The sequence below is a fragment of the Macrotis lagotis genome, chromosome 8 (genome assembly GCF_037893015.1).
Source record: "Macrotis lagotis isolate mMagLag1 chromosome 8, bilby.v1.9.chrom.fasta, whole genome shotgun sequence".
In the NCBI taxonomy this organism is placed as follows: Eukaryota; Metazoa; Chordata; class Mammalia; order Peramelemorphia; family Peramelidae; genus Macrotis; species Macrotis lagotis.
In genome coordinates this window covers 185951886-185978538 of record NC_133665.1, presented here as the reverse complement: position 1 = coordinate 185978538, position 26653 = coordinate 185951886, and the positions used below count along the sequence as shown (strand labels likewise).

The 26653-nt window shown below is 38.9% G+C and overlaps 1 protein-coding gene across 1 annotated transcript in view; it reads left to right on the top strand.

Moving 5' to 3' along the window:
* The window catches only part of CACNA2D3 (calcium voltage-gated channel auxiliary subunit alpha2delta 3), an 804577-nt gene that overhangs the window by 728482 nt on the left and 49442 nt on the right, over positions 1-26653 (top strand). The window contains exons 29-32 of the mRNA XM_074199069.1: positions 1894-1964; positions 20354-20429; positions 23085-23137; positions 24765-24820. Of these exons, the coding sequence (XP_074055170.1) occupies positions 1894-1964; positions 20354-20429; positions 23085-23137; positions 24765-24820 (256 nt within the window). The remainder of the gene's footprint in view (positions 1-1893; positions 1965-20353; positions 20430-23084; positions 23138-24764; positions 24821-26653) is intronic.

Sequence of the window (26653 nt, the reverse complement as noted above, 5' to 3'; positions counted from 1 at the left end):
AATATTGCCTTCCTAGCTAATGGCCTTGACTCCAACAAATTATACCTGCAGCAGGTTGAGTTTTCCAGGGAAAAATCCAAATGGCACTTATGACCATCTCATTTTTTAGGATTTTTTAGGAATCTCTGACCATAGTAGAAAGAAAAAAACCCCAACATTTTAAGACATTCAGAAGATCCAGAATTGAGATAGAAGCTGATTGTGCTTCTCTGTTGACATCAGTTAACCAACTGAGAGAAGAGTTGACCTTGAAATGTCTGTAAGAAGCCTGGACTCCATAGAAAATCTGAAACTACACCAAGGAAATGACCAAATGGCTGGTGCTAATACCCACAATCACCAGGTTGTGGAATCTGGGTCTAAGCTCCCCCCACCCCTCCAACCCTACCAAGTCCTCCCTGCCCCAAGGCTTATATCCACTCACTATCCATTCACCCAAGCCTCCAGTGTCTCAATTCACTTGCTTGATCTTCTCCTTGAATAGGACTGAAACAGGACATGATAGCTCTGCCTGTCTTTTGAGCCTGGACTTGTTTGAGGCTGTCTGACTTCCTCTGCCCCAATTAGGATAATTCTTCTTCATTTAACAACTAGTTCCATTGAAATTGGTATACTTATGCTCATGAAATACCAATGTCCTCCTGCTCTCGCGGGCTACACACACCCACATATTTTGGAAAAGCTCCCAAGTTTCCCTCAAGTGAAAAAGGCAATACTCACTATTCAGACAGAGGAATGCTTTTTTTTTAAAGATTTTTTTAGGGTTTTTTTTTTAAGTTTTCTGGCGAGGTCTGTAAGCATTTCTGCCTGAAAACTCCCAGGTGCATAGTTGAGGTCAACTCAGTTACTTGTAATGGAATTGGGGTTTAGTTAATACAAAACTCACGGAATTGATGTAATTTAGGAATATAATGCATTTTGCTCCCATAAATCCTCGGAATTTTTATTTTTCTTCTTCTTCATCTTCTTTTGTCCTTCACAAACCACGTCTCCATTAGTGCTAATAAGGCAGCTGCAATGACAAATCTTGCTTCTTGCATGACATTCTCATTTTTACAACGCCCCCCTCCCCCAATCCCTCCCCAGTGGAAAGAGTTCTGAGTTGCAGTTTTAAATTTTTATTGGAAAGCCCAGCTTTACAAAATAAAAAAACTACAAAAAAAAGACACGCACATGTTCCTGAATTTGCCAAATCTCCACCTGGGTTAAAGCTCAGATCTACAAACATATTGTCTCCATGGCGTGAATTTAAACACTGAAGCTCTTCTGATATCAATTATCAGTGGTCCCAGAGATTTACCCCATATCTAGCCAGATTGGACAGTTGCCATGGGCAAGGCTGTACTGTCTATGGGAAAGGTCTATTCTTCTTTGTCTGCATCTTAACCATGGAAATACAGAGTCCAGTATTCACCAGAAAGTGGCTCTGAGAAAGAACTCATTCTCAAGTGAGGAAATTCAGAGCTGATGATACGGATGGTTACAGGTCATCCAGGAGTTATAAACAATTCATTTTATTATGTAGAGGAAGCCCTTTCCATAATGTATTTTTACCTTTATGGGGTGCTGTGTTACTCACAAGGGAGAATACCTTCCTTAGTATGGGTCTCCTCCGCAAGGTAGAGGCCACCAGTTTTACAATTCCAACCTTGTCCTTCCCCGTGTATTGTACAAGTTTGCACATGGGCTCATAGGCTTCTTCTGTGCTCTCTTAACTCAAGACCAGTAAACATTTTTACCTTTTTGTAATGTTACAGTAGCTTGAACACCTCATCCTTTTTAGCTGGAACCTATTCCTTTTTTCTTCGTATCCTAATATAGGCAATAATTCTTCTCAGACATTGTTGAGACAGCAGTTATCTGTGCTTTTCCTCATGTCTTCTTTTCTTGCAGACTGGAAACTTTTTTGGTGAGGTCGAGGGAGCTGTGATGAACAAATTATTAACAATGGGCTCCTTTAAGAGGTAAGGGTTTTATGGGCCCTGTGCCCCCTGAAAAAAGTTTGCCTAAATAAAATAAAACCAACTGAGGTCACATAAAACAAGCCCAGGCCTGACCCCTTTGGCTGGCTTCTCCTGGTGTGCATATTCCATCCAGAGGGCCTTGATGTAACCTGATGCCTCTGGCCTCAGTGCTGGGAGTCTTGGAACCTCAGCCCACAATGAGCTTCCTGTTAGCTGGGGAGTTTATTGGAGGCTGATATTGAAGTCGGGGTCTGCAAGGTGATGCCCATTACATCAATTTGAAGCAAGTCGCTGGAGAGACCAGGAAACGTTTTCACTGGGAGAAAGGAAGAGAATTTGTTTTTCCTCTTGAGATGATATTAAAGAAAAAAATAGATAAGGGTCCAAATGAGCAAACTCAAAGGGGAAAGGGAGAGGAATATTGAATGATATTGTTGTTATTTCTTCCTCAATAAATTGATCTTCCTCTTGTAACTCAAAATAGCCTCCACAGACATTTGCAGACAAAGTAGGAGCTCAAGGCAAAATGATATCTATTTATTGTCTAATTTCAGTGATGGCAGGTACCACATGCATGAAATGCCTACCAGCATTGGTCATCTGTTAAATAGTTGTTGGCCTTTCTCCCACAATGTGTCACATCTCTTATATCCCATCAACAGCTAGGCCAAGCTCCTATTAACTCCAAAGGTCATGGGAAAACTGAACACCCAAATAATCCATTGCTTTGCAATATCTCCTCCTCCACCTCTTTTCATTCTACCTCCCAAGAAGAATGACAACCTTTGAAATGGTGTTTTAATAGGAATAACTGATGTAGTTAAATACATAATGGGAGGAAATATAATGATAGACCTCAAGCTCAAATGGGAGAGCTCCAACCAGCTTCTTGCCAACAAGCAGTGGTTCTCCATCTTATTACTACCCTGGAGTAAGACAGTGTCATTAAAGACAACCAGGGCAATTAATTCTTCCTAATGACATGGAACTTTTAAAGCCAATCATCAAGATCAGCTGAGTCATAAACAGAGTCAAAATTTAAATATGATTCAGATTTTTTAAAAAATATACAATGGCATGGAAAGAGGGTTGGATTTCCAATTAAGGAATTTGGGTTTGGAACTTGACTACAGAATGGATATGTCACCTACTGCCTATTTGGGACTTTGAGCAAATTACTTTCCATTTCTTGGCCTCAGTTTCCTCATCTATAAAAGGTGAGGAAGGGTGTTTAAGGTCCTTTTGGTTCTAAATCTATGACTTTATGATAATAATCTGGGGTCTCCAAACTTCTCAATATTTTGGGATGTGGTCCTCTAAGATCCTTTCAGTTTTAATTCTCTTATCCTATGACTATTAAATGAAAAAAAAAACCACTTAAATTATAAGAACGGGTTACAAAAATATCACAGTTTTTAGTTTGCTGATTTTAAATATTGACTAAACTATTCATCACTATAGAATACTGTGGGGATTCTTCTATGCTTCATGAAACCCCTTCTAACTGAAATTCTATAATTCTGTTAATAATTGGAAGTGGATAAAAGAACAGATATCTACAGATTCTATGAGCATTTCCTAAGGAATTTCAGCCAAAATACATCAATAATTCATATGAGATAATGAGGAGAGACTAAAACCTGCCTTAGACACCAAAGCAATGATCCATCTCCTTTGCCAAACTTAGGACATGGAAGTCAAGGCCAAGTGACTTAGAACATTAAGATTAGATTTGTTCTCTTTGGTACCAGAGAACAAGAGAAGAAGTAGTGAGTGAAAGTTGCAAAATGGCCATCGTAGGATGGGTTTCTGGGAAAACTTCCTAACAATTAGCAGTATCCCAAAGTGTAATGATGATGAGGAAGAGGAAGAACAGGAGGAGGAAAAAAAGGAGGAGGGTGAGGAGGAGGAGGACAACGAAGATTTCTATAGTACTGACTGTACTTCCAGGTAATGTGTTAACATTTCATTTGATCTTCTCCACAACCCTGGGAGGGAGGTGCTATTATTATTCCTATATTTTTTTTTTCAGATGAGAAACAAAAGCAAATAGGTGAAATGTAGCCCAGAGTTAGTAATCTGTATATGAATTTGAACTCAGGTCTTTCTGACTCTAACCCCAGCCCTTTTCCATCAAACTGGAATGAGACATCTCAAGAACTGATGGGTTCCACCTCCTTTGGTGGTCTTTAAACAGAGACTGGAAAAAACCTCTTGACAAGTGGGATTTCCTTTGCAATATGGGTTGGATGACTTCTGAGTCCCCTTCCGACTTTCCAACTGTATGATCCTTTTCTTCTAGCCCAGTAGTCTGTCTCATCTCTGCTTTCTCAACATTGGAAGGTAGTTCCAGTACCTGAAAGACTCTGTGCAATTACTTCTCAAGGAATAGATAATGTTTGTCTACCTTGAAATTCAAATGTAACATCATAAAGGTAGATAGAGTGTGGACTTTAGAGTTAGGGAGATTCAGATTTGGATTCTGTCTCTGACACTTTCTAGCTGTATCTGTAGGAAATTTATTTCTGGATTTTCTGGGGTTCAAGCAGCTCTCTACAAGTTCATTCCTTAGTTTAAGGCTCTCATGATTTAGGACAATATCCTCAAGTAGAGGACATGTTGGATCCCTCAGATAGCTTTTATATTAGAATAAACTCATCTATTTGATTTTCAAGGATCTCAGCCTCTCCTCAGAGATTGGCAAAGATGGACATTTTATTTAGATGGCTCTTTTGTTTTAGAAGTACTAAAAGACTGGCATAGCATATGGTTGGTTGAATTTTATTGGTAAAAGGCACTCTTTAGTGAGCAACTTTTTTTTCCTCTCAGCGCAAGTCAACAATTTTGCTACAACTCCTAGTATAAAAAAGTTGTCTACAGCACAGAAAGGTTCAATACCTTCCTGAGGGTAGGGCTCCAGATCATGTCTTTCAGGTTCCCAGGCCAGGTTATTTTTCCATTGCACCAACACAATAATAAAAATAACGAGTATAAAAATTGATACTTATATAGCATTTTGTCACATAAACCTGTATGAGAGAAACCTTAGTTGGGTTTTAAAAATAGAAAACTGAAATTTAGAGAGCCACAAAACTAGGAAATGTTTGAGGAGGGATTTCAATATAATCCTCACTCTAGGTGCATTGTATTCCTGTAGCCATACTGTCTCCTTCCATGTTGTTAAACCCATTGTACAGTTTTTATTGGTGGATTTCATTAATCTACCCATATTTAGTTTAATAGAACTAATAGAATTCATAAAGAAGCCTGCCACCTTACTATAGTGTTCCTGGACAATTTTCTTTCTTTTCTATTTTTCCTGCTTCCTTAGGGAGCTGGGCTAGGAGTGGAAAATTAGCTATGAACAATCATTCATCCGCCTAAAAAAAATCTGTTCTCCCCATCCAGGCTCTCAGAAGTAGTTTGACAGAGGATTAGGCTTCCTGCAAGTTGTAGTATATAAATGCAAAGGAGTACCATTGTTTAATAACAAATGATGAGTAGGTGGATTTTAGAAAAATCTAGAAAGACTTGCATGAACAGAAACAATGTCAAGTGAGCAGAAATAGAATATTATATGCAGTAACAGCAACACTGTGTGATGATCAACTATGGTAGACTTAGTTCTTAGCAAAACAGTGAGCAGAGACAGTTTTAAAAGAAATGTGATGGAAAATGTCATCTACATCCAGAAAAAGAACTAAGAATTCTGAATGATGATCCAAGATTATATTTTTGCTTTTTTTGGTTTTTTCTTTCTCATGGTTTTTCCCTTTAGCTCAGATTTTTCTTTCCTAACATACCTAATATAGAAATATATTTAACATGATTATATTCATATAGCCTATATCAGATTGCTTACTGTCTTGGGAGGGGGAGAGAAGAAGTGAAAGAAGGGAGAAAAATTTGGAATTCAAAATCTTATTAAAAAAAAGAATACTGAAGATTATCTTTACATGCAATTGGAAAAAATTAAAACATTAAGTGGAAAAATAATTAAAAGGACACAGGACTAAAACCTGAGTAGATTTCAGAAAGAAACTCTTAATGAAAAAATCGCTTTGCGGACCAGGCAGGCTTCCACAAAGAAATTTTACCAGCAGTCATGCAGCTAGCTGAGATGTGTTGAAAATGTAAGAATTTGCTTTCTTTCTACAAATGAACATCTGACTCAGTGACAGGAAGCCAAGGTTTGCCAGGTCTCCTCCAGATTCAACTCCATGCATAGGTTAAGATCTTGCAAGAGTCCCTGATAGCTGTGCTGTTGCATGATCTTTGGATTATGCATCTCACAATACTGAGAATCATAAAAAGATGCTGTCCACTCTCATGGAGTTGGACCTAATAACATTCCAAGAAATGAAAGGGATATTTCCTAATGATGGTCAAACTCTTCAGAAAGTCTTGCTTGAGGCATCAAACCCAGCTCCTCAACGATATCCTTGATTTAATGGGAGAATGGTTATCGATTAGGTCAATGTGTTATTGGATACATAGCCCATAGAATTATTCCCTTGATATATCTATATAGGAAAAGCCGCCACACTTGGGGACTAAACTGGACTCAGAATGGAATAGAAGAAGAGAACGGATTTCATATGAAAAACTGTCCAGAGATTTCAATGAAGGTCTCCTTGACATTATGTGGGGATTTGTTTTTGTCCATCAATGTAGGGAGTTCCCTGGGAAAAAAGTTCCCTCTGCCAATAGAGATCTTTCATTCTTCTGCAGCTAATGTTCTTAAATCCAGGTCACTGAAGCAGGACAGGAATCCAGGTGATCCTCATTTCAAAGTCAATTTTCTGCCCCCTACATCATGGGGGTGGGGGAAGGGGGAGGGAAAGTATTCTTCCTCTGATCATCTATAATGGAAAATCATGGAATATCATAATCTCCAAAGATCCAAATTCTTGGTGACCCAAAGCAAGGAAGAAGCGGTGCTTTGTAGACTTATGCAGCCACAACATGCTTACAAGTCTAATTGTTTGCACATTGTATCAGAAATCAAAACTACCCAATTTGATTTTAAAATATATCAATTGGGGCAGCTAGGTGGCACAGTGGATAGAGCACCGGCCCTGGAGTCAGTAATACCTGAGTTCAAAGCTGGCCTCAGACATTTAATAATTACATAACTGTGTGGCATTGGACAAGTCACTTAACCCCATTGCCTTGCAAAAAAACCCCTAATATATATATATATATATATATATATATATATATATATATATATATTGATATATTGATATATTGATATATTGATATATATATATATATACTACTATATATTAGTTACCACTGAGACGATGATACAGTAAAGACAGAAACAGAACATGCTCTGCCCCCAGGTACTTAAACTCTTCATCTTATCATGTTGAAAAGTGTGTGGTCAGAATAGGTGAGTCAGTTAGACAGCAGGAGTGAATAGGTGTGAGGAAGGATGCAAGGGGAAGATAAAGAGGCAGTCTATGAGTCACAGGAAAAGTTAAATTACTTTTATATAACTTCCTGGGATCCAGGAACTGGTATTAAAAATATTTTGATAACCATTTTCTCTGTAACTCTATTTTACTTTATATATTTAAAAGCATAATTCTTAGAAGAAGTTGACAAGTTTCACTACACTGCTTGCCCAGGAAATCAGTCAGTGTCTGTCTGTCTGTCTCTCTCTCTCTTTCTCACACACACACACACACACCCGCACGCGCGATGAAGTTTTAACTTAGAGGAAGACAACTTCATTTATGATGATCTGGTCAATTTTATAACTGTAGATGGTTGGCTGTACATTGACAACAATTGTACAAAATGAAGAGGGGGGGTGTCTGGATGTGACCTGTTCAAAAGAGAGAATCCTCACATAGATGAGCTCAGGGATCCCTTCTACATAAAAGGTGGGATTAGAGCATTTCATTTTCAGTAAGCTTCTTACCTGAGCCTAGGTTTCATTTATGAAATAAGGATACTAACAGTTGAACATATCACCGCCCCCCAAAAACTTTCTGAAAGGAAAGTGCTTTTTTAAGGCCTAAATCATTGTCTGACTGTGCATGACTGCTAGTGATGGGCGGAGGGTGCTAGGATTATGATTATGGTTATTATTATTATTGTCATTGTCAATGATTATTTTCATTCATTTTTCATTTATTCATCCCCTCATTCATTTGTCTATCTAATTAGACTTTAGGACCAAATGTCTCATGTCAGGCAAATCTGGACTCCCCCAACCTGGCTGTCTCTCCCTGAATTGGAATCGGTTTTTGACTCACCTCCTTTCTTTGACTCATTAGCATTTCTGTTTCTTATTATGGGATCAAAGATCTAGATCCAGAAAGAAGCTGAAAGTTCATCTAGCCAAGCCTGTTTGTTCTTTGATAGATGACCAGGACTGGGGGCTAGGTAGTGTAGCAAGAGATGGCTACCTGTGTAGGATGAGTTGAATCTGGAGAGGGCCCCTGGGAGAAATTTGAATCTTTGGTTCCACATGCCTATGACAATTCCAAGTGATTTACCAAAGGGTTCACTGTTTTCAAACATTAGCAGTGTAGTCTCTTGGGCCTGTCACCTAGCCAAACCCCTGTCTTCTCCAGGTGCCCGCAGACTTGAGCAATCTTCTTTAGCCTTCAGTGATTACCTTGGTTTGTCTTGGTGGAATTCCCCCTTCTTCCCCCTACAACCCCGTCCCCCATCCCCTTTCTTTTCCATCTGAATCTTGTCAGGGCTCTAAAAGTTGTCACTTTCACAGAGAATGTTTTTGAAAATATGAACTCTAAATGAAATTAAGGATCAGGCCCTCCCTCCCCCCTATTATCTTCCCCTCGGCCTCCCCAGGGGAAACAAACACGCCTGCTTTTATGTCAGGAGACTTGCATTTCAAGTCTCTACCGATTACATTATATTTGGAGAAACGCTCTGTCGAGAGGGTGTTAACAGAAAAGTCTGTTTTGTTTGGACAGCTTCTTTCCTTTACTGCTGAACTTTCCACCCAATTTGAATGCTCAGCCACTCATTAACTGATTGTAATGGCCTTCTTGGCTTTCTATTGGCTTAACAATTTCCCTAGAAATACACATTATTGAAGAGTAATGTTGAGGGAAACAAGAAAACAGATTGATGTGGACAAGGGTATTTTCCTGGGCCAGGTCCTCTGACATGGAAGGGTTTACAAGTTGCAGGTGGACCTTCCCTTAAGTTAAGCAGACAGCCTCAAATTCAAATTTCCTAAAGATTTTCATAAACAGTTATCTACTTCTCTTACAGGTAGAGATATCATCATGTATTTTGTTCATGTATGTAGTCTAAGCCAATGTCCAGTGTCCCAACTCTGGCTATATGGAATTGGTCCAATCAGTTGGACCACTCTACTCCCCCGCCCCCATCCTGCCAAAAATAGCCTTTACCAACTCTGAAAGAATCTTCAAAAATAACTTGTTTTAAGTCCACAGAGATGTAAATAGAGCATATAAGTATTTAAGTTTTGTTTCATATACTGGCTGTAGGAAAGTTTTTATATAAGATCATAGAATATTGAGCAACAAAGGATCAAGATTGCGTCTTGGCTGATAACCCAGTTTTACGATTAAGAAACTTGGACCCAAAGAAGAAATGGGATCAGCCCAATTTCACAAAACTAGAAGTAGGGGCAGCTAGGTGGAGCAGTGGATAAAGCACCAGCCCTGGAGTCAGTAGTACCTGGGTTCAAATCCTGTCTCAGACACTTAATAATTACCTAGCTGTGTGGCCTTGGGAAAGCCAATTAACCCCATTTGCCTTGCAAAAACCTAAAAAAAAATAGATTATGAAAACTAGAAGTAGCAAACCCAGAATGAGCACTTAGGTTCCCTGATTCCAGAGTCAGTGTTTTCCCCCCCTCACATAACAGCCTATTTCCAAATTCCAAATTCCTGTTGTCCTTTCTCCTTTCTCCTAGTCTTTCTTCTTCCCCTTACTTCTTTAAATCTCTAGCTCACTTTCTCTGACCCTTTTCCATCTACTTCCTTCTCTAAACTTTTTCTTCCTAGACCCCCTTATCCTCTATTTTTACCCCTTTTTTTCTTTCTATCCTTCATCCGCCACCTCCCTTTCCCAACCCTACATTGTCTTCTCTATGCTACCGGTTTTAAAGTTCAGCAGGATCAGATCAAGTCGTGTTTATGCTGCTTGAAAGTGAAGCCACAGGACTACAGCTGTCCATTGTAGACAAGGATTAGAAAAGCTGGAAACGTAAAACCTTCTGTGACTTCCCCGGCATTCAATTCTCTTAAGTCAAGTGCATTGACTTGAAGCAATTCTTCAAACCAAAACACCACTGTTTCTTTCTGGGTTTTTTTTTTCTTAAAATGGGTTTTAAAAATCAAATGTGTTTGTGTGTTCAAAGACAAAATAACCATTGCAACAAGAGCCTGGCGGAGTACAAGATCTGAATGGTGACTTTATTTCCCACAAGCCTTGATGCTTTAAAGACACACCCTCCTACTCACCCAAAGAGGACCTCTAATGGGCTTTGGAGGACTCAGGAATGATCCACAAAGAGTCACTAGGTATTTTGAGTGGATGCTCAGAGCAGGGTACTCTTCCTTGGGATGGGCAGATCTCAGACATCAGATTGATCAGTAGGCAGGAATTCATTGAATGGCTACTAGGCTTAAGCTCCATGGGGGATCCAGGAAAAGACATGGTGTCTGCCCTCCAGAAATGTACAGTAGAGTTAGAGACACATGAGAAAGACATTAAAAACAGTGCAAGATAATAGAATAAGTATATAATTGAGGGTTAAGCTCAATGACTAACTCCAAATGGAATGACTAACTCCTATGCAGAAGGGATCAGACTTCTTCTCCTTGTCCCCAAAGGGTAGAACAGAGATCAGTGGGGGAAATTCATAAGAAGACAATGTTTTGACTCAAGCAAAACCTTCCTAATAATTCATATTGTCCAAAGGTCAGCAAGGATCTGCCTTAGGAGGGACTGGCTAAATAGAGGTCTACCTTGAGGAGGATTCCAGTTCAGGTATATATTAGGCAATCGCCAACTCTCTTCTTTTTAAAACACGCTATAAGACTTCTGGAGAATATGGAAAATTAAGTTGAACAGATACATATCCATTTATTTATTCTTCCTTATCACATGTAAAATCGTTGAGTACAGGGGTTGTTTCATTTTTGGCTTCCTATTCCTTCTTGGGCTGAGTACTTAATACTTTTTTAGTAAATTTAGTTAGTAGTATAGATAAAGAGAGCATTGGAATGATGACTAGTTGGAAGAGGTAGGTCAAAGGAAAACTTTTTTGGTGGAGGGGTGTTGGATTAACGTAACTGGAAACCACTTAGGCAAGTGGGTAGATACTAGTGAAGATTGAGACACTGAAGATGGAAGAAAGAAAGAGGATGACTTTAGGCTATCTTGAAGGCTGCAAGTAGGAATGGGAGCAGTTAGGTAAGTGGAGTGCTTAGACATAGTGAATTGTTCTGTAACCAGGAGGAGGAAAGCTAAAAATAATCACAGGTTTGTGGGAAATGACAAGAAATCAAGGGAACCCATTTCCGATGTTTGATTTTCATCCCCATCGATCTTCCTAGTGAAGAATTGGATCAACTGAGTTCCTTGAAATAGAAATTATTAGTTTGAAAACAAATATTTACTCTGAACACAGATGCCCCCATTGAGTTGTCTGATTTTAAGAATGACAATATCCTTCCTTGCAAAAAATGAAAAAAATCTTGCATATATATATATATGTGTGTGTGTGTGTGTGTGTGTGTGCGCGCGCGCACGCGCACAGCTGGGTGGCCCAGTGGATAGAACACTGACCTTGGAGTCAGGAGGATAGGAGTTCAAATCCAGCCTCAGGCATTTCCATTTTACTAGCTGTGTGTCTTTGGGCAAGTTGCTTAGCCCTGATTGCCTCCCATCCAGGGCCATTTCCAGTCGTCCTGATTCCTGACTGACAATTGGACCCAGATGGTTCTGAAGAGGAAAGTGAGACTGGTGATTGAACCTAGCCCCACCCCCCCTCACTCAAATCCAGTTCACATGCTTGTCATGGCATCGCCTCCTCGATGTCATGATCTTCAAAAATGAAGGAGAAACATTATTATTATTATTATGTAGATATAGATTTTCCTGTTTGGATAAGGAGCTAGTAAGATGGGTAGGAATTGACCCTGTGACTTGAACAGGCTGCAGAACCCCCTCAAGGAGCGAATGCCCACCAATGGAGCATGGTAACTTCTCTGCAACTTACAGTCTTAGAGAGGAGCCTAGAACTAAGGCAGTAAGTAACTTGTCTAGTATTAAGAGCGTATCTCCTTTCATCCTTACAAACACCTTGGGAGGTAGATGCTATTATTATAAACAAAGAAATTGAGGCAGACAATGTCCAGGTCTCTCTACACTGTCTCCCAGTTACCTCTCATGGAAAAAGCATGTTCCTTAACATCTTAGAGGCAGCCTACCCCATGGCATCATTCCCTTACTAAATTCTATTTGATTCTGGAAGAATGAGTCATGGGTTATAAAGCTGAGCCTTGTTTCTTGCTGTGGTTTGTTCGATTAACCCTGTTACTCACCACAACAGATTGTCCATGTGTTAGAGAATTCTAAAATCTCAGAGTTGGAAGGGACCTCAGAAACCACTTAACCTATCTGACCTATATCTGAAAAAAATGCCCTTCATTGAATCTCCTACAATATTCCAAATATTAGTTAAAGACTTGGGATGCCGTGAGGTGGACAATTCTACTCTCCCGTAGTTCTAATTGTTAGGCAATTTCTATTATTATTGTTGCTGTTGTTATTGTTACTATTATTATTGCATAGTTTTAGTTTTTGCAAGGCAAATGGGGTTAAGTGACTTGCCCAAGGCCACACAGCTAGGTCATTATTAAGTGTCTGAGGCCGGATTTGAACTCAGGTACTCCTGACTCCAGGGCTGGTGCTCTATCCACTGCTCCACCTAGCTGCCCCAAATTTCTCTTATTATTAAGCCTAAATCTGTTTTGCCACAATTTTGAACTGCTTTCTGCTTACTGGTAGCAAGTAGAATAAGTGTTATTAGTCTTCCATGCAATCACTCTTCAGATATTTGAAGGAAGTTCTCATATGTCGCATAAATCTTGCCTTTTACTGAGAACAAAACATCTTTTCTTTCAGCCAATCCGAGAGCAGAGCCCAGTCCCCTCCCTGCTGGGTTTGGTAGTTTTAGGGTGCTGTCCAGCTTGTCAATATCGTTCCTAAAATACCCCCACCAAAACTGAACACGGTATTCCCAATGTATTGAGATTAGGCCATCAGACTAATTAATAGACAACTCAGCCATATTGGTGGCAGCTCAGCACCGGGACCGATCAACGGTCAGGAAGTTCAGTGGTTGCATTTTAGGGTTCACTTCTGATTCATTGTCTGAGGACAGTACAGTAACTAGGTCACTGTTGACATAGACTGTGCTTCCCACCTGGCTTGGGTTTAATGTAAACATTGTGGTGTCTGCTCTAGTGAGATAGGAAAACAAAAGATCCCATTATGAATCATCATTCAGGGCTTAGATCACTAAAAGCCTGAGTATTCAAGGAAACTTCTTTCTGAAAGGGGAAAATTAGGTTAGTGCATCCTCAGTGGCCCTCCCTGTCTCTTTTCTCTCTCCTGTCCAAGTCTGTCCTCTACAGAGAAGTCAGAGAGATATTCCCAGCACATACCCAATCATGCCAGCCTCTTCTCTAATATCAAAACTGCAGCTCTTTTTAACATTTCTCAATGATTTATAACCTCCATCCACCCTTTTCAATAATTTCACATCACTCTTGTTCATCCATTCTCCATTCTAGTAAAAAAAAAAAATAACCTGGTAGATATTGCCTGTGTAGGACATGCTAACTCTTACCCCTAGGCTTTTTCACAAGTAACGATGATGAATGAAAATATTCATTGGAATGAAAATGCTGAATATGTATTTTCCCTGTCCTGGACTCTATGAAGTCCTAAGGATACAAATCAAATAGCAAGGTGGCAGGGCACTTAGCATCAACCATTCTAAGACGGGAAGGAAATATGACTGCCAATGAGGGACTGGAAAGGAGGTTTTCCTTTGGGAAGTCACAGGATAGTGAGTGGAATTTCAGAGTCCTTGAATGTCACATCCTTTTCCGAAGCAATGGTGGTATTGGTTCAGCGACTTCTGCCAGAGAAAGTTCCGATATCACATCTAGAATGGGCTCTATGTTCAAGATATCCAGTTCCAAGAATCCTTAACTTACTCTGTACCCCAACTTCAGTGCCACCTCTCATAGGAAGATATTTTGAATTCCCCAAGTTATTGATACTCTTTCTAAATCCCCAAATTATTTTAATAAACTCAATCACTTACTTGTATATCATGTAGAAAGTGAGTGCCTTGAAAATATGGGCCATTTCTTTTTTTCTCTTGTTCTCCCATCTCCATTGCTAAGGGTAGTGCCTGTTTCTAAGTGTAGATATAATAGAAGTTGGTTAAATTGTATTGAATTATTTCACCCAGATACAACAAATCCCATTTACAGAATTCCTCTTCTCACCATATTATCATTTGTGCCTAGAACATAGTAATTATTTATCATTTTTCTTTCCTCCCCCTTCTTTTACCCCATTTTTTCCATTCTTTTCATTCCTTTCTTTCTCTCTCCATCTATTTTTGCTTCCTCTGTCCTTACCTCCCTTCCTTCCCTTCCCCTCCCTTCCTTTCCTTCCTTTTCTTTCTTCTCTCCCTTTTTCCACTCCTCTTTTCCTTTATTTTGACCCTCTTTCCTTCTTCCTTTCCTTCATCCCTTTTTTCTTTCCTCTTTCTCTTGCTTCCTTCCTTTCCTTAACTTGAAATTTGTCTAACAAAACATAAGACATTTTTCATTGGTTTGTATACCTTATCATCTTCCTAACTGTTAGATTTGAATATGTTATAACCTCCATATATATCCCTGAACATACTATTGTCTCATCCTTTTAATACATCTTAAATATTAATATTTTGAGATTTTAGTGGATGCTTAGCTGAAAATTGATTTTCATATTTTATATATATATATATGCATCTATTTCTTTAAAAATAATAATCTTGGTCATAGTATTTGCTTGAGAAGATACTTAGTATAATAGAAAAGATACTAAACTTCAAGTTACCCAACCTCTGAAAACCTCAGTGTCCGTTTCTATAAAGGGGATTTAAAATTACATGCTATCATTTCGACTTCCAAGGGCCATTACTGCACACTGAAAGAGAGATCTAGGCTCCAGGCTAGGAACACCTGGGTTGGAATCCTACCTCTGCTCCTTTCCATCTCGATGACCCAAGGCGAGTCACTTCTTCTTTCTGTGTCTCCATTTTGTTATGGATAGAAGGTGCTGTCTAAAAGATATCTGCTGTTAAAATTATAATAATAGCAATAGCTGACCTTACCTATGTCACAAAGATGTCCTTTTCCCTTCCTCTCTCCTTACCTATGGGAAGATCTCTCTCTGGCTGCTCTATAGAGGAATGTGTGTGTACTGTGCAGTACTGTGCAGCCATTGAGAGAGACGATGGAGTCTAAAGACCTGAGATTGAATCCCACATCAGACAATTATTTACTGTGTGTTCCTGAGAAGTCGCTTAATCTCTCTGATCCTCAGCTTTCTCATCTATAAAATAAATATAATGGCATCTACCTCATATCATTATTGTGAGGATTGTTTGAAGTAATAATTGGAAACTGTTATTGAGTGCTTTAAAAAATGTAAGATCAAGGCTAACAGAATAGGTGTTTCTTCTTTTCCTACAAAATGAAGGCATTGGACTAGATGGTATCATTCTGGAATTTTCCCAATTATTATACTCATTTCCATGGGGGGGGGGGGGAGGAGTAGAATAAAAATTTTCACTTATCAGAAAATTGGTCATTAACTGATGTTCCATTAAAGTCTCCCAGTATCACCCCGGCCCTTTGAGCTGTCTCATAGTTCCACATGAATTCTAGCTTCTTCTGCAGAGCTCCATCTGTCTTCCATCCAAGTTTCAAAGCCACTGGTTTGCAGAGCACAATGATGCTAATGATAAGGTGGAGGGCTGTGGGTAGGGGCTGAAGGAATTGGGTGGTGATGTCATGGGACTCTGGGTATGTTATCTGCAATGAGAATAAATGGTCCATCCTGCATGGAGGCAAGAAGCGGTCTGTGCACTGTGTCCTGGGCTGGGCTCCATTCTCAGAGCTTAAATTTAGATCAGAAGAAAAGCAGCAATTATCACATCCTTTAACTAGAATCAGCCAAACAGGATACAGGTAGCCACAAAATGTAGTCATTGCAAAGAGTAACAGAATCACTTCAAAAAAGGTAATAATCGGTCAGTCTTGCTTTTTTTTGCAACATGTAGTTAAATCTTTTTAAGTGTAGAGAAGGAAAAGGGGGAGGGCAGTTTACTTTATAACTCCTAAAATAGAATTGATATTAGACAAGTGTACTATCAATAGGAAAGAGAGACATTAAATGCCAGGGAGCCTCCCCAGAGCCTTTGAGTTTGGCTCCAATATATAGACAAGGGCCTGAAGCAATATTTTTGAGATATTCCTTCCATTTGAGTGCTCTGACCGTCCGTCAGTCAGCTTGTTAGATGATCTAGAACAGTAAGGTGGATGCACTTTCATGTTTTCCACAAGTTGATTTCTTCTATTTGGAAGGTTCCCTCTTCTTACATCATCAGAGAGATGAAGCTGGAGAAAGAAACTAAACAGATCATGGGTGTGGAGTGAGATATAACTAAAGGAAGGGTTGTGTGCTCAGCTGATTGATATCCAAACAATATCAAAAGAGGTTTAGAAAGATGCTGACTATTCGGAATGGATTCTCCCCTCCCATCATCATGAATGATTGAGTGGAGGAAATGGGCAAGATCCTAGAAGAGGGATGGGGTGCTACATTTACCATTGACAAGAGAGATCATATCTATGAAATTATACATCCATCCAAGTATCAAAAAGTCCCATGGCATGGGCCTCAAGACAGGATTGTGGTTAGAGCTCCCACAGAATCCTCCAATGTCATCCTCATCATCATCATTATTAACATTATCTTCAAAATCACAATTTGCTACTGAAGTGGTTCTAAGGCTGTTTTCAGTGAGCATAAGAAGGATGAACTTTCATTCAATAATAAAGGAAATTATTGTACTGATCTATACAACAGTCTGTAGAATATTGAATTTAAAGTTACATTCAAAGGATGGTGACTTGAACCCTATTGACTAATGGGAACAAAATAATCATAATAATGGCAAAAGAAACGACAGCAGAACTAGAATAAAAACCCCATATTATGTTAGTTAAACAAGGGCTCATCATGCCAAGGCAGATCTCAGATGGTTAATACTGCCTAAAAAAAGATCTATAGATGATGAAATAATTACCAATTAATTGGTTATTCTTTTCCAGGAAAAAAAAAACTGATTAAGTAGACGTCACTTTACAAATCACTAGTAAAATGGTGACATAGGTCTGCAGTACTGAGATTGTCAAATATATCCAAAAGTAGTTTATTTCTGGACAGAGTCTTTGAAACATAAAATCTAACTGTGGAATCAAAAGACTCTCCATGAGCAGCAACATCCTTATAAACTCTAACACAATCCATCCACAAAGAAGTGTCAAATGATTACCTAAAAGATGAAAATTGTTTGAGGGAAATAGAATAATATGATAGTGATTAAAGGATCGGGTCATTACCAGTAGAAAATAGAGAATAGTTACTCTTAAGGAGTCCAGAATGTTCATAGCTACAGAAGTTATGCAACGAAATGGTGAAAAGTAGGAAATCCTTCACTGCAGTTTGCAGATTTTAGGAGCTGTATCAGTGGAAAGACATTCAGATGGCAAGCTTTATATATCTGAAGTTAACAGATATAGCAACTACAAATCCCCCAATAGCCTTGAGGACTCCACAAATTAGACCAAAATGTCACCAACAATTGCTCAGACATAATATCAATCCATACAAAATTAAGATCTATGTTTTTTATTAGATATAGTCATGCTGAATATAATCTTTCAACTATATGAAATTAAAAGCTTGAAAATACAGACTCCAGAGTAGAAGAGAGTCCAAGTCTATGGCAACAGAAGAAGGTGTTTGTCTTCTTAGCCATATTGCTCCTGAATTTGCCCCAGCCCAGGCACATGAAATCCATTACAAAAGTCAGTCACTTCATCTTCATTTGAAATGGGCTAGAAGTATAAAAATATTAATAACGAAGCATTGATTGATACTGGATTATCTCAATCTGGACTTGATCTCAGAGGACTAGGCTTGGATCCTTGCTAGTCCACTTACCAGGTGTGTGGCCTGGAATGATTTATGGCAGTTTTCTGTTTGCTGAGCTGAGGCGTCCACATCTCTAGCCTATAGGGATGAGATTAGATGGCTTCTGAGGACCCCTTCAATCCTGAAACCAGGATCACTATAGAATGGGGAAGCTTTTGGTAGACCCCAAGAGCTGAGAGAATGAAAAAGCAATGAAACCACTAACTGAGTAAGCAAATCTGTTAAGAGTATGAAAGGCAGGGTTTTTGATATCTGAGTCCAGAGATGGGGCATTTGGGGAGAAGAAGGAATAGGAGAAATCTTTGGATGCACCAATAGATGACCAGAGAATATCACCCTATTTTTGCCAGCATGGTATAGATGAGACTTGCCTTACTTATGATCTCAACAGATATGAATGAGTTTGTAATTCAATGAACAAAAGTATGTGAGTCATCTCCAACAATTCCATTCTTGAAGGAGCTGCTCGATGACCACTACTTACATATGTTAGAGATAAGATCACTTACGCAGGAAGAGATAAAAATTCCATTTCTGGAATTTCACCAGTCTGGGATCTATGAAACCATCTTTCCTATTAAGCACTTGCCATTGTAGACGCAAGATAATTTATTACAAAACACAAACTAACCAACTAACCCACCAAATAAATGAATAACTTAAATGCTTGGGTAATACACTCATGCACACAAACTGAATTGCAATTTCTAGGAAATAAAGCTGAGGAATAGTGGAAAGATATCTGAATTTGGAAACAGGTTTGGGTCTTGTCTGATACTTTGTGTCCAGATGCCATCCAACCAATCTGAATCTCAGATTCCTCATTTTGGCAAACAGGCTTAAGAATGTTACCAAGCCTACTTGGCAAGCTGTAGGTGAAAAGTACTCTGTATAGACTAAAGTCCTATAAAAGTGCCAGTTGTATCCTATCACCACATGGAGGGATATGGAAGGAAAAGTGACTCAGTTTGGAGACACATGCAACTTAGCCTCTCTATATATGAAGACATACAAATGAACAATTTGATTGTTTTCAGATGATTAATGAGCAAAATGTGAGCATTACCCTATTACTCTCTATTTATTAAATTGATGTGCACATTAAGACACACATGTGTATGTACACATGGGCCTCCAGTACACATAGTATAAAAAGTCAAACCATCTTAGGCATGAAAGCATAATCTTATATCATGGAGTGATGGCAAACCCTTAAGACAATGGGAGGTCTTCATTGACCCAGCATGGTTAAAGCTCTGTGTCCGTCATGTGTGCTCCAAGTGACCTTAAAAATGAAGTCAATTTGTATTGGAAGAATCCTGAAGCAAATTCCTTTTTGGTGGCAATAGCCATCTTTTGGCTCATATTCAAATTGGCTTTTAGCATCAAAGGCCTTGGATCATTTCCTACCTCCATATTCCTTAGAGATGAGACTCCTAATGTAGAGGCTTCTCCTTGAAATCCTAGCCTTACCTAAATGGGGTTCACTTTTCCACAAAAAAAATCATCACTGATCCCTAACCCCCCCCCCACACACACATACATACTTTAGTGCCTTTGTTTTGATTGTGTGTGTGTGTGTGTGTGTGTATACACATATATTTTCTATTTCCTTATAGGAACCTAGTTTCTTTCCAATGGAGTGCATCTAGTTGAGAGAAGGTTGGTTCCTAGAGCCTAGAGAGTGCGTGGCTCAGAGTAGGCATTTGACGAATAATTGTTGAGATGGATTGACTTAAATTAAACTAAATTGAATTGATATCAAGGAGTGGCCCCAAATTAAGTGACTACGGGTGTGAGAGACCGTTCCATTTCTATGCTTTCCCATTATTGGCCTTGTAGACTTAGAAAGTGGCTCAATTTAGTACTGTAAGTTGAGGGGTTTTTTTATTGTTGCTGTTTTTCAAAATGAAGGGAAGCTTGATGGCTTAACTGTGGTAAATCAAGGGGTTGTTTATACCTGCCAACATGCTTCTCCTTATTCTGTGATTACTTACTTTTTTTTCCTGCAGAAGAGGGTTCCTATTTGTTTTCTGGGGTTTGACTGGTATGTCTTTTTTTTTCTCCTGGTCCAGGATAACACTGTATGACTACCAGGCTATGTGCAGAACCAACAAAGAGAGTAGCGATCGGGCCCACAGTTTATTAGATGTAAGTAGTTTCTTAATTGAGTTCCCTTTTAGGAAATGGTCCTGAAATTCTTTGTTCCCTCTTGTCTTGTGTGTCTCTCTCTATCTGCTGGGTTTCTTTGGCTTTCTCTTTGTATTCTTCTCTGCTTCCATTATCATAATTAGATGTCCATTATACATATAATTTTTGTATCTTGAAAAAGGTCTTTTCTCCATGAAAATGTTGGGTGTTGATTTTTAACTGATTTCAAAACAAAGTGATAGACAAAAGGAAGATTTCAAGAGACTAATGACATCTTTTTGAAGTTAAAAAATTTCGGAAGTTTTGGGGTTCTGTTATTTGGAGGCAAATAAGAGGCAGTTTCATTTCCTTTCACAGAAATGCCAACATTAGGATGCAATCTGGCTTCTGGTCTCTAATTTAATTAACATTTGTATCAAAGAGCCCCTTCCCATTGCCCAAAAGCTCAGTAACTACCCTTTGGCTATTCCTAGGGGTAATTAATGCCCCAATTAAGATACAAAGAGACACCCATCAATTAACCCCTGTCCCTTTCGCTTGGAGAAAAATACAGAATGGGAAAAATGCAAATAATACCATTTGGACCACACAAATATGCCATCTATATATGCATATGCAAATAGGTAGGCAGAAAGTCCTCAAAATTAAAACAAGTCAAGAATAGTCTGACTAAAATAGTTCAGTGGAAGCATTAAATACATATTAGAGCAATTAAAGAACCAAATCTGCTTCCTTTCTTCATTAGGGTAATAGACTAAATATAACAGACTTCAAGAAGACTGTATTATTTGTATGCCAAAGATGTCATAGAGAGAAGAGGAAATGAAAACAATATAAAACAAAAATATTCTTATTAGAGTATGTCTGACACTTAGAAAAATGGAAAGTTCCTTCTCTGTTCTCTTGCTGAATCTAACTTTTCTCAACAATGGGACCATTTGCTGAATTAAAAAAAAAAACAGTTCCCAAGATGCTCTTTCACTATCAGGCTTAAAAGCTCAAAGGTTTTTAGATAGTAATATGCATTTTAATTGTTTAATCCTGCATTTACATAATCCCATCCCCAGTCCCTGGACTGAACCACAAGCTCTTAAGGATTTTGGTGAGCTCAGTTTCCCATTGGCTTCAATATGGGCTGCATGAAAGCCTGCCCTGTCACCCTGACCCTGTTATTTATTCACTGTTCATCCCAGGATACTGAGACCTACTAAAAATGGCCTTTACTGGTCAAAGACAGGGCATTTCTCAATGGTCTGACCACTGAGACCTTGTTGAAAGATCTGATTATTTTTCAAGTCGTAAAATAGAATGGCTAAACCACAGGATTGGAAGGGTGCATTTGGTTTCAAATAGCCAGTCACCAAAAGTTCAAATCCTGATGTGAACCTCATTCTCTAGGCCCAGGCCCTTTGGCCTCTATGGATTTGGTTAAAAGTTTCTTTGAGGATCAAGGGAGAGATCCACTCGTTCTGCGTTTCGGTTTTGTTGTCTTCTCTATTTTTGGCACTTGAGTTAACAATGGGTCCCTTCACCTTGTTTGTTCTCAGTTTTCCCCTTTCAGGCCACAGTCGAAAGCTAGAGAAAGTAGAAAATGAAAAGTTTCGAGAATAGACCAAGTCTGGAACTGATTTCTACTTTGCTAAGTATCAGACAGCTCTCCGCTTGCTGGAGTTGATCTGCATAAATAAAAAGCTAAAAATTTACCAAACACACATGCTAAACAACGGTTAAACCCCAAACAATATTCGGCAGTCCACAAGTGTAGCCCCCAAAGATCCAGACTCGTTTTGTTGGTAGTATTCAAGATCCCAGGCTTTTAAACCCAACCCAGGCAGATGTTGGACCTTCATTTTTCCGGAGGCCTCCACACAGCTCACATATCTATCATGCTTAGGCACAAAGACCTGAGTGAAAGAGAGAAAGAGAGAGTCCATATTTTCCAGAAACCAGGAAATTGAATTATCTACATAGGAAATATCACAAAATAAACAGTCAACTTCTTTTTTTAAATTAAAGCAGTTGGAAATAAAGACCAGAATGTCTTTTCCTTCCTCTCCCCTCCAATCTCCCCCCCCCCCCTTTCCTTTATGGAATGAAGGGATTTTCTTCAAGGATAAAATCTCTTGTTTGCATGTTGACCACTTAAAAAAAAAACTTAACAAAGGTAAGGAAAAATCTCTAACCTTAGCCACTTCCCTCCAGTGTAATTCATTGGCTACTGACAAATTAAATGCATATATCTTCCTATATTTCAGTGAAAAGATAGCCTTAAGTGAGAATTCTATCTCTATAGACTATTTTGTGAGTCCTGCTTTGTAACCAATAATAAAAATTGCAAGTCTTCCACCTTAGCCTGAGAAATAGTAGCCCCTAGAGGTTAAAACTTTAAAAACTACTGGCTGGACTTCCTTCCCCTTATTCTCCCACCTGGGCTAACCCTTGTATTGGATCCTGTTTATTTTCCTCATAAATCACATTTCATGAGGGTCCATTCAAAGATGTCCCATGCCAGCTTGGGCAAACAGTGTCTTCCTTTTTTCATCCCTTAAATAAAACTGCTGTTTTAATATGATGGTCATTAGCCTGAAGGAATAAATAGTATCTTTTGGAACGTTCCTTTTTTTCTTCTTAATAATATCGGTCATTTGTCTACAGCCTTATAATGCCTTCTTTGCTGCCGTTAAATGGATAATGACAGAACTGATCTTGTAAGTAAACCTTTGCTAAGATTTCGTTTTGTTTTTAATGTGATCACAGCCTTTGTTCTGTTATAAAGTGACCCGGAGGATATGAGAGGCTCTTTGGGTTTCTCAGACATGGTCCCTGTTCCTAAATCGCCACATTGGACATGCATTGGACAATCTCACCCATCTGAATGAATGATTGTAGCTTGTATTAAGGGCCTCCTGGTCACTGCCCATGCCCTCCCGGGCTTTGTTTAGCTATCTAGGAGCTTGCCATCCGCCAACCCAATTTATTTATTGTGGTTACAGTTACATTCCCCATGAATGTCTGGCTGTTTTGAATGCTGCATGGGTGGGCTCTGGGCCATAGGACCAACTGTCATGGTGATTCATTACACCACTTTGGATTGCTTAGCATGTACAGTCACGGGGCCTTTGAAATCATCTGCCAGAACCAAGGGGAGGGTCTCAGGTGTGATTTAATTGTTTACCCTGTCAAATACTAGTCATGTTTTCAATGTCAATTATTCATCAGTGGCTTGAGTCAAACATAGAGTGGCACAAAGATGAAAGTCGGAGCTATTAAAAAAAAAAGACATTGGACATATTCCATAGGCAATGTGTCACACATAAAGGAAGGACTCCACAGATTGACATGGAAGCAAGTCACTTCAAAAGAAACAAACTCAGTTTCACTCCACGAACAGTGGGTCTCCTCCACCAACCCACCAGTCTTCAACCTTGGAGATTTGAGGAGGATTATCATACTGTGATATTAATGAGATTTGTCCTCCTTTTCCAACATTCACCAAAATTGTCAATCCTGTTTTGTAAAATAGAGTGAGAAATCATGTAAGCAGAAGACCGGGTTGGAGGCGGGTGGGGGAAATGACAAATCACACCAGAATTTGGAATGAAAGTGACTTGTTGGCCGGCAGCAGGGACAAGTATGAAAAAGAAATCAACTGGACCTTTCCCTGTCCCTATTCATTTGAAAAGTCATTTGCTATGGCTATTACGAAGGGAGTGGGGGTGGGGAGTGGTTTCATGTTACCTCAAAATGCCGTTTTTCTTTGTATAATTGAGAAATCTTAGTTGTTTTAAAGGTATCCCAAGGCATGCTTTTACGGGAAGAAGTTCATATATTACATGAACACAGACCCTCACAGTAGTAAGCCAGATCTATTAGAACCATTATTAAAACAGGTTTTATTATTCAAGATTGTAGACTGAGGAAAAGAGATTAGAGCATTTTTTCCTTTTTACTTCTGTTCCGAAGCCCATAGTCTTCTACTGGGAGTTCAGAAGAAGCCGGATCTTGAAGAATTCCTCTAAATCCTATCTGTCTGTCAAAGGGCTGCAGCCTTGCAGCAGAGCTCTCCCTGCCAAGGACTGGCACTTGATCAGGGGGCCATGACACAGGGATAGCTTGCACTAGTGTTAATGGCAAAAACAACCTTTCACTCACTAGATAAAGCCCAGTGAAAATACACCAACAACTAATCCAAATAACTCAGGAACTGTGTCAATAGTTCCAATTTGGAATTTGTTTTTATTTTCAATGGGGTGCATCAATCAGGGAGTATATCACTACTGCACTCCAGTGGTAGATGTCCCAATAATGTTGAGCTTTTTTTCTTGGATTTCTTAGATTTCTGGTAGAATTTAACTTGTGCAGTTGGTGGCACTCAGAAACCACAGCCAAAGGTAAGTGGACAAAGTATTTCCTTCTATTTAGTGGCCTTTTTGGGTGGGGGGAGGGTTCATTCTATTTTTCAAGTCTAAGCCCCACAATTCCACTGATGTAGGGAACTTCCAGCCTGGAAATTTTCTTTTCCTATATAAATTGACACCTCATCTGAAATTTAGAATGTTACTGAATTGCCTAGGACACTTAAGAGGTTAAATAATTTGCCCATGATCATAGGGCTAGTAAATCTTTCAGGGTAAGACTTGAACCCAGGTCTTCTGATGCCATTAATCCATTCTACCTCTCATGGCCTCTTCAACTCTCCCAGGCAGTGACCCAGAATTTCAACTCTCTGTTGGCTCACACAGGTGAGGATTCCCATGTGGAAAATGTCATTCAGAATATGCCTCAGCACACTCCAGTCATGTGCATGGGAACTACCTTCCTGCACAGAGTTTGTCAAAACAATCTGGGATTCTTGCCTTGGGAAGTCACTCTGTGATCTTGACCCCAAGTCAAGTTGAACCATTGCAGGCTATCGGGATTTGATCTTTGGGAGCCAACAGAGAAAAGACCCCTAGTCATCCAAGAAGGGCTTCAATCAACTTATCGACCGGAGAAATACATTATTTTCATGAACACTGTCCTTTCCCTAAACTAGTGATATTATTGTTTAAAAATTCCATTTTTTCCCTTTTTTTTAATCAGTTGTGTTTAGGTATGATTATCTCATTTCAGCAGGACAGGAGATAACTATCTTAATCCAAGCAACCAGAACACACTTGTCTAAGGAGCAGCTGGCAATGCAGATATAAATGCTATGAGAAGTTTAATTATTTATTAATCATATTGCCTATCAGAATTTCAACTTAGGTACTGCTTTATTAGTATGAGAAGTATCAAAAGGTACAAGGTACCAAACCTGAACTCAGAAAAAATAGGGATTTGAATCCTGACTCTTCAATTGGATACCAAAACTATCTTCTCTTGTGTCTTTCCATAGTAAAAGATATGTGGATCTAAACATTTTGGGCTAGTGTAAAAGTATCTTGCCATTCTAAGGCTTTTCCTCTTGCCCTCAGCATACATATTCCTATGAAAGGCAGCCTATGGCATTGTTTTGATAGTTCTAATTGTTTATATCTTTACATTTTTTCTTTTTTCCATTATATAAGCCTACATTTGTCTGTTAGGAACTTCAATCCATTCATGTCTCCTGACACTAGAAAAACTATGTTCATCTTTTTACAAAATTGTCTTTTGCGTATAAAAGAAAGTTACCCTTTTTAATGCCTGTATCGTCTCTTCTCCAGATTAATCAACCACAGTTATTTCATTTATCATATGGAATAACCTTTCACCCTTCCAATTGTTCTCCTTATGGTATCCTCCAACATCTTGTTGTCCTTCATAAAATATAGTACTCAGTTTGTTGTTGTTCAGTCATGAACAATAGCATCGCAGGCTCTTCTGGCCTCTACTATCTTTCAAAGTCTGTCCAAGTTCATGTTCATTGTTTCTATGACACTTTCTATCCATCTCATCTTCTACATTCCCTTTTGCCTTTTGCTTTCAATCTTTCCTAACATCAGACTCTCTTCTACATCCTTCTGTCTTCTCTTTTGTGACAAAATATTTAAACTTCAACTCTGGTATTTGACCTTCCAGTAAATAATATTTATTAAGTTCTTTAAGTATCAATTGCATTGATCTTCTTGCTATCCAAAGGACTCTCAAAGTTTTCATTTTCATTCAAAAGCATCAAATCTGCTGCACTTAACTATTCTTATATTCTAACTGATAGCTGTACATTGCTTTTGGAAAAACCAAACTTATGATGATGAATCTTG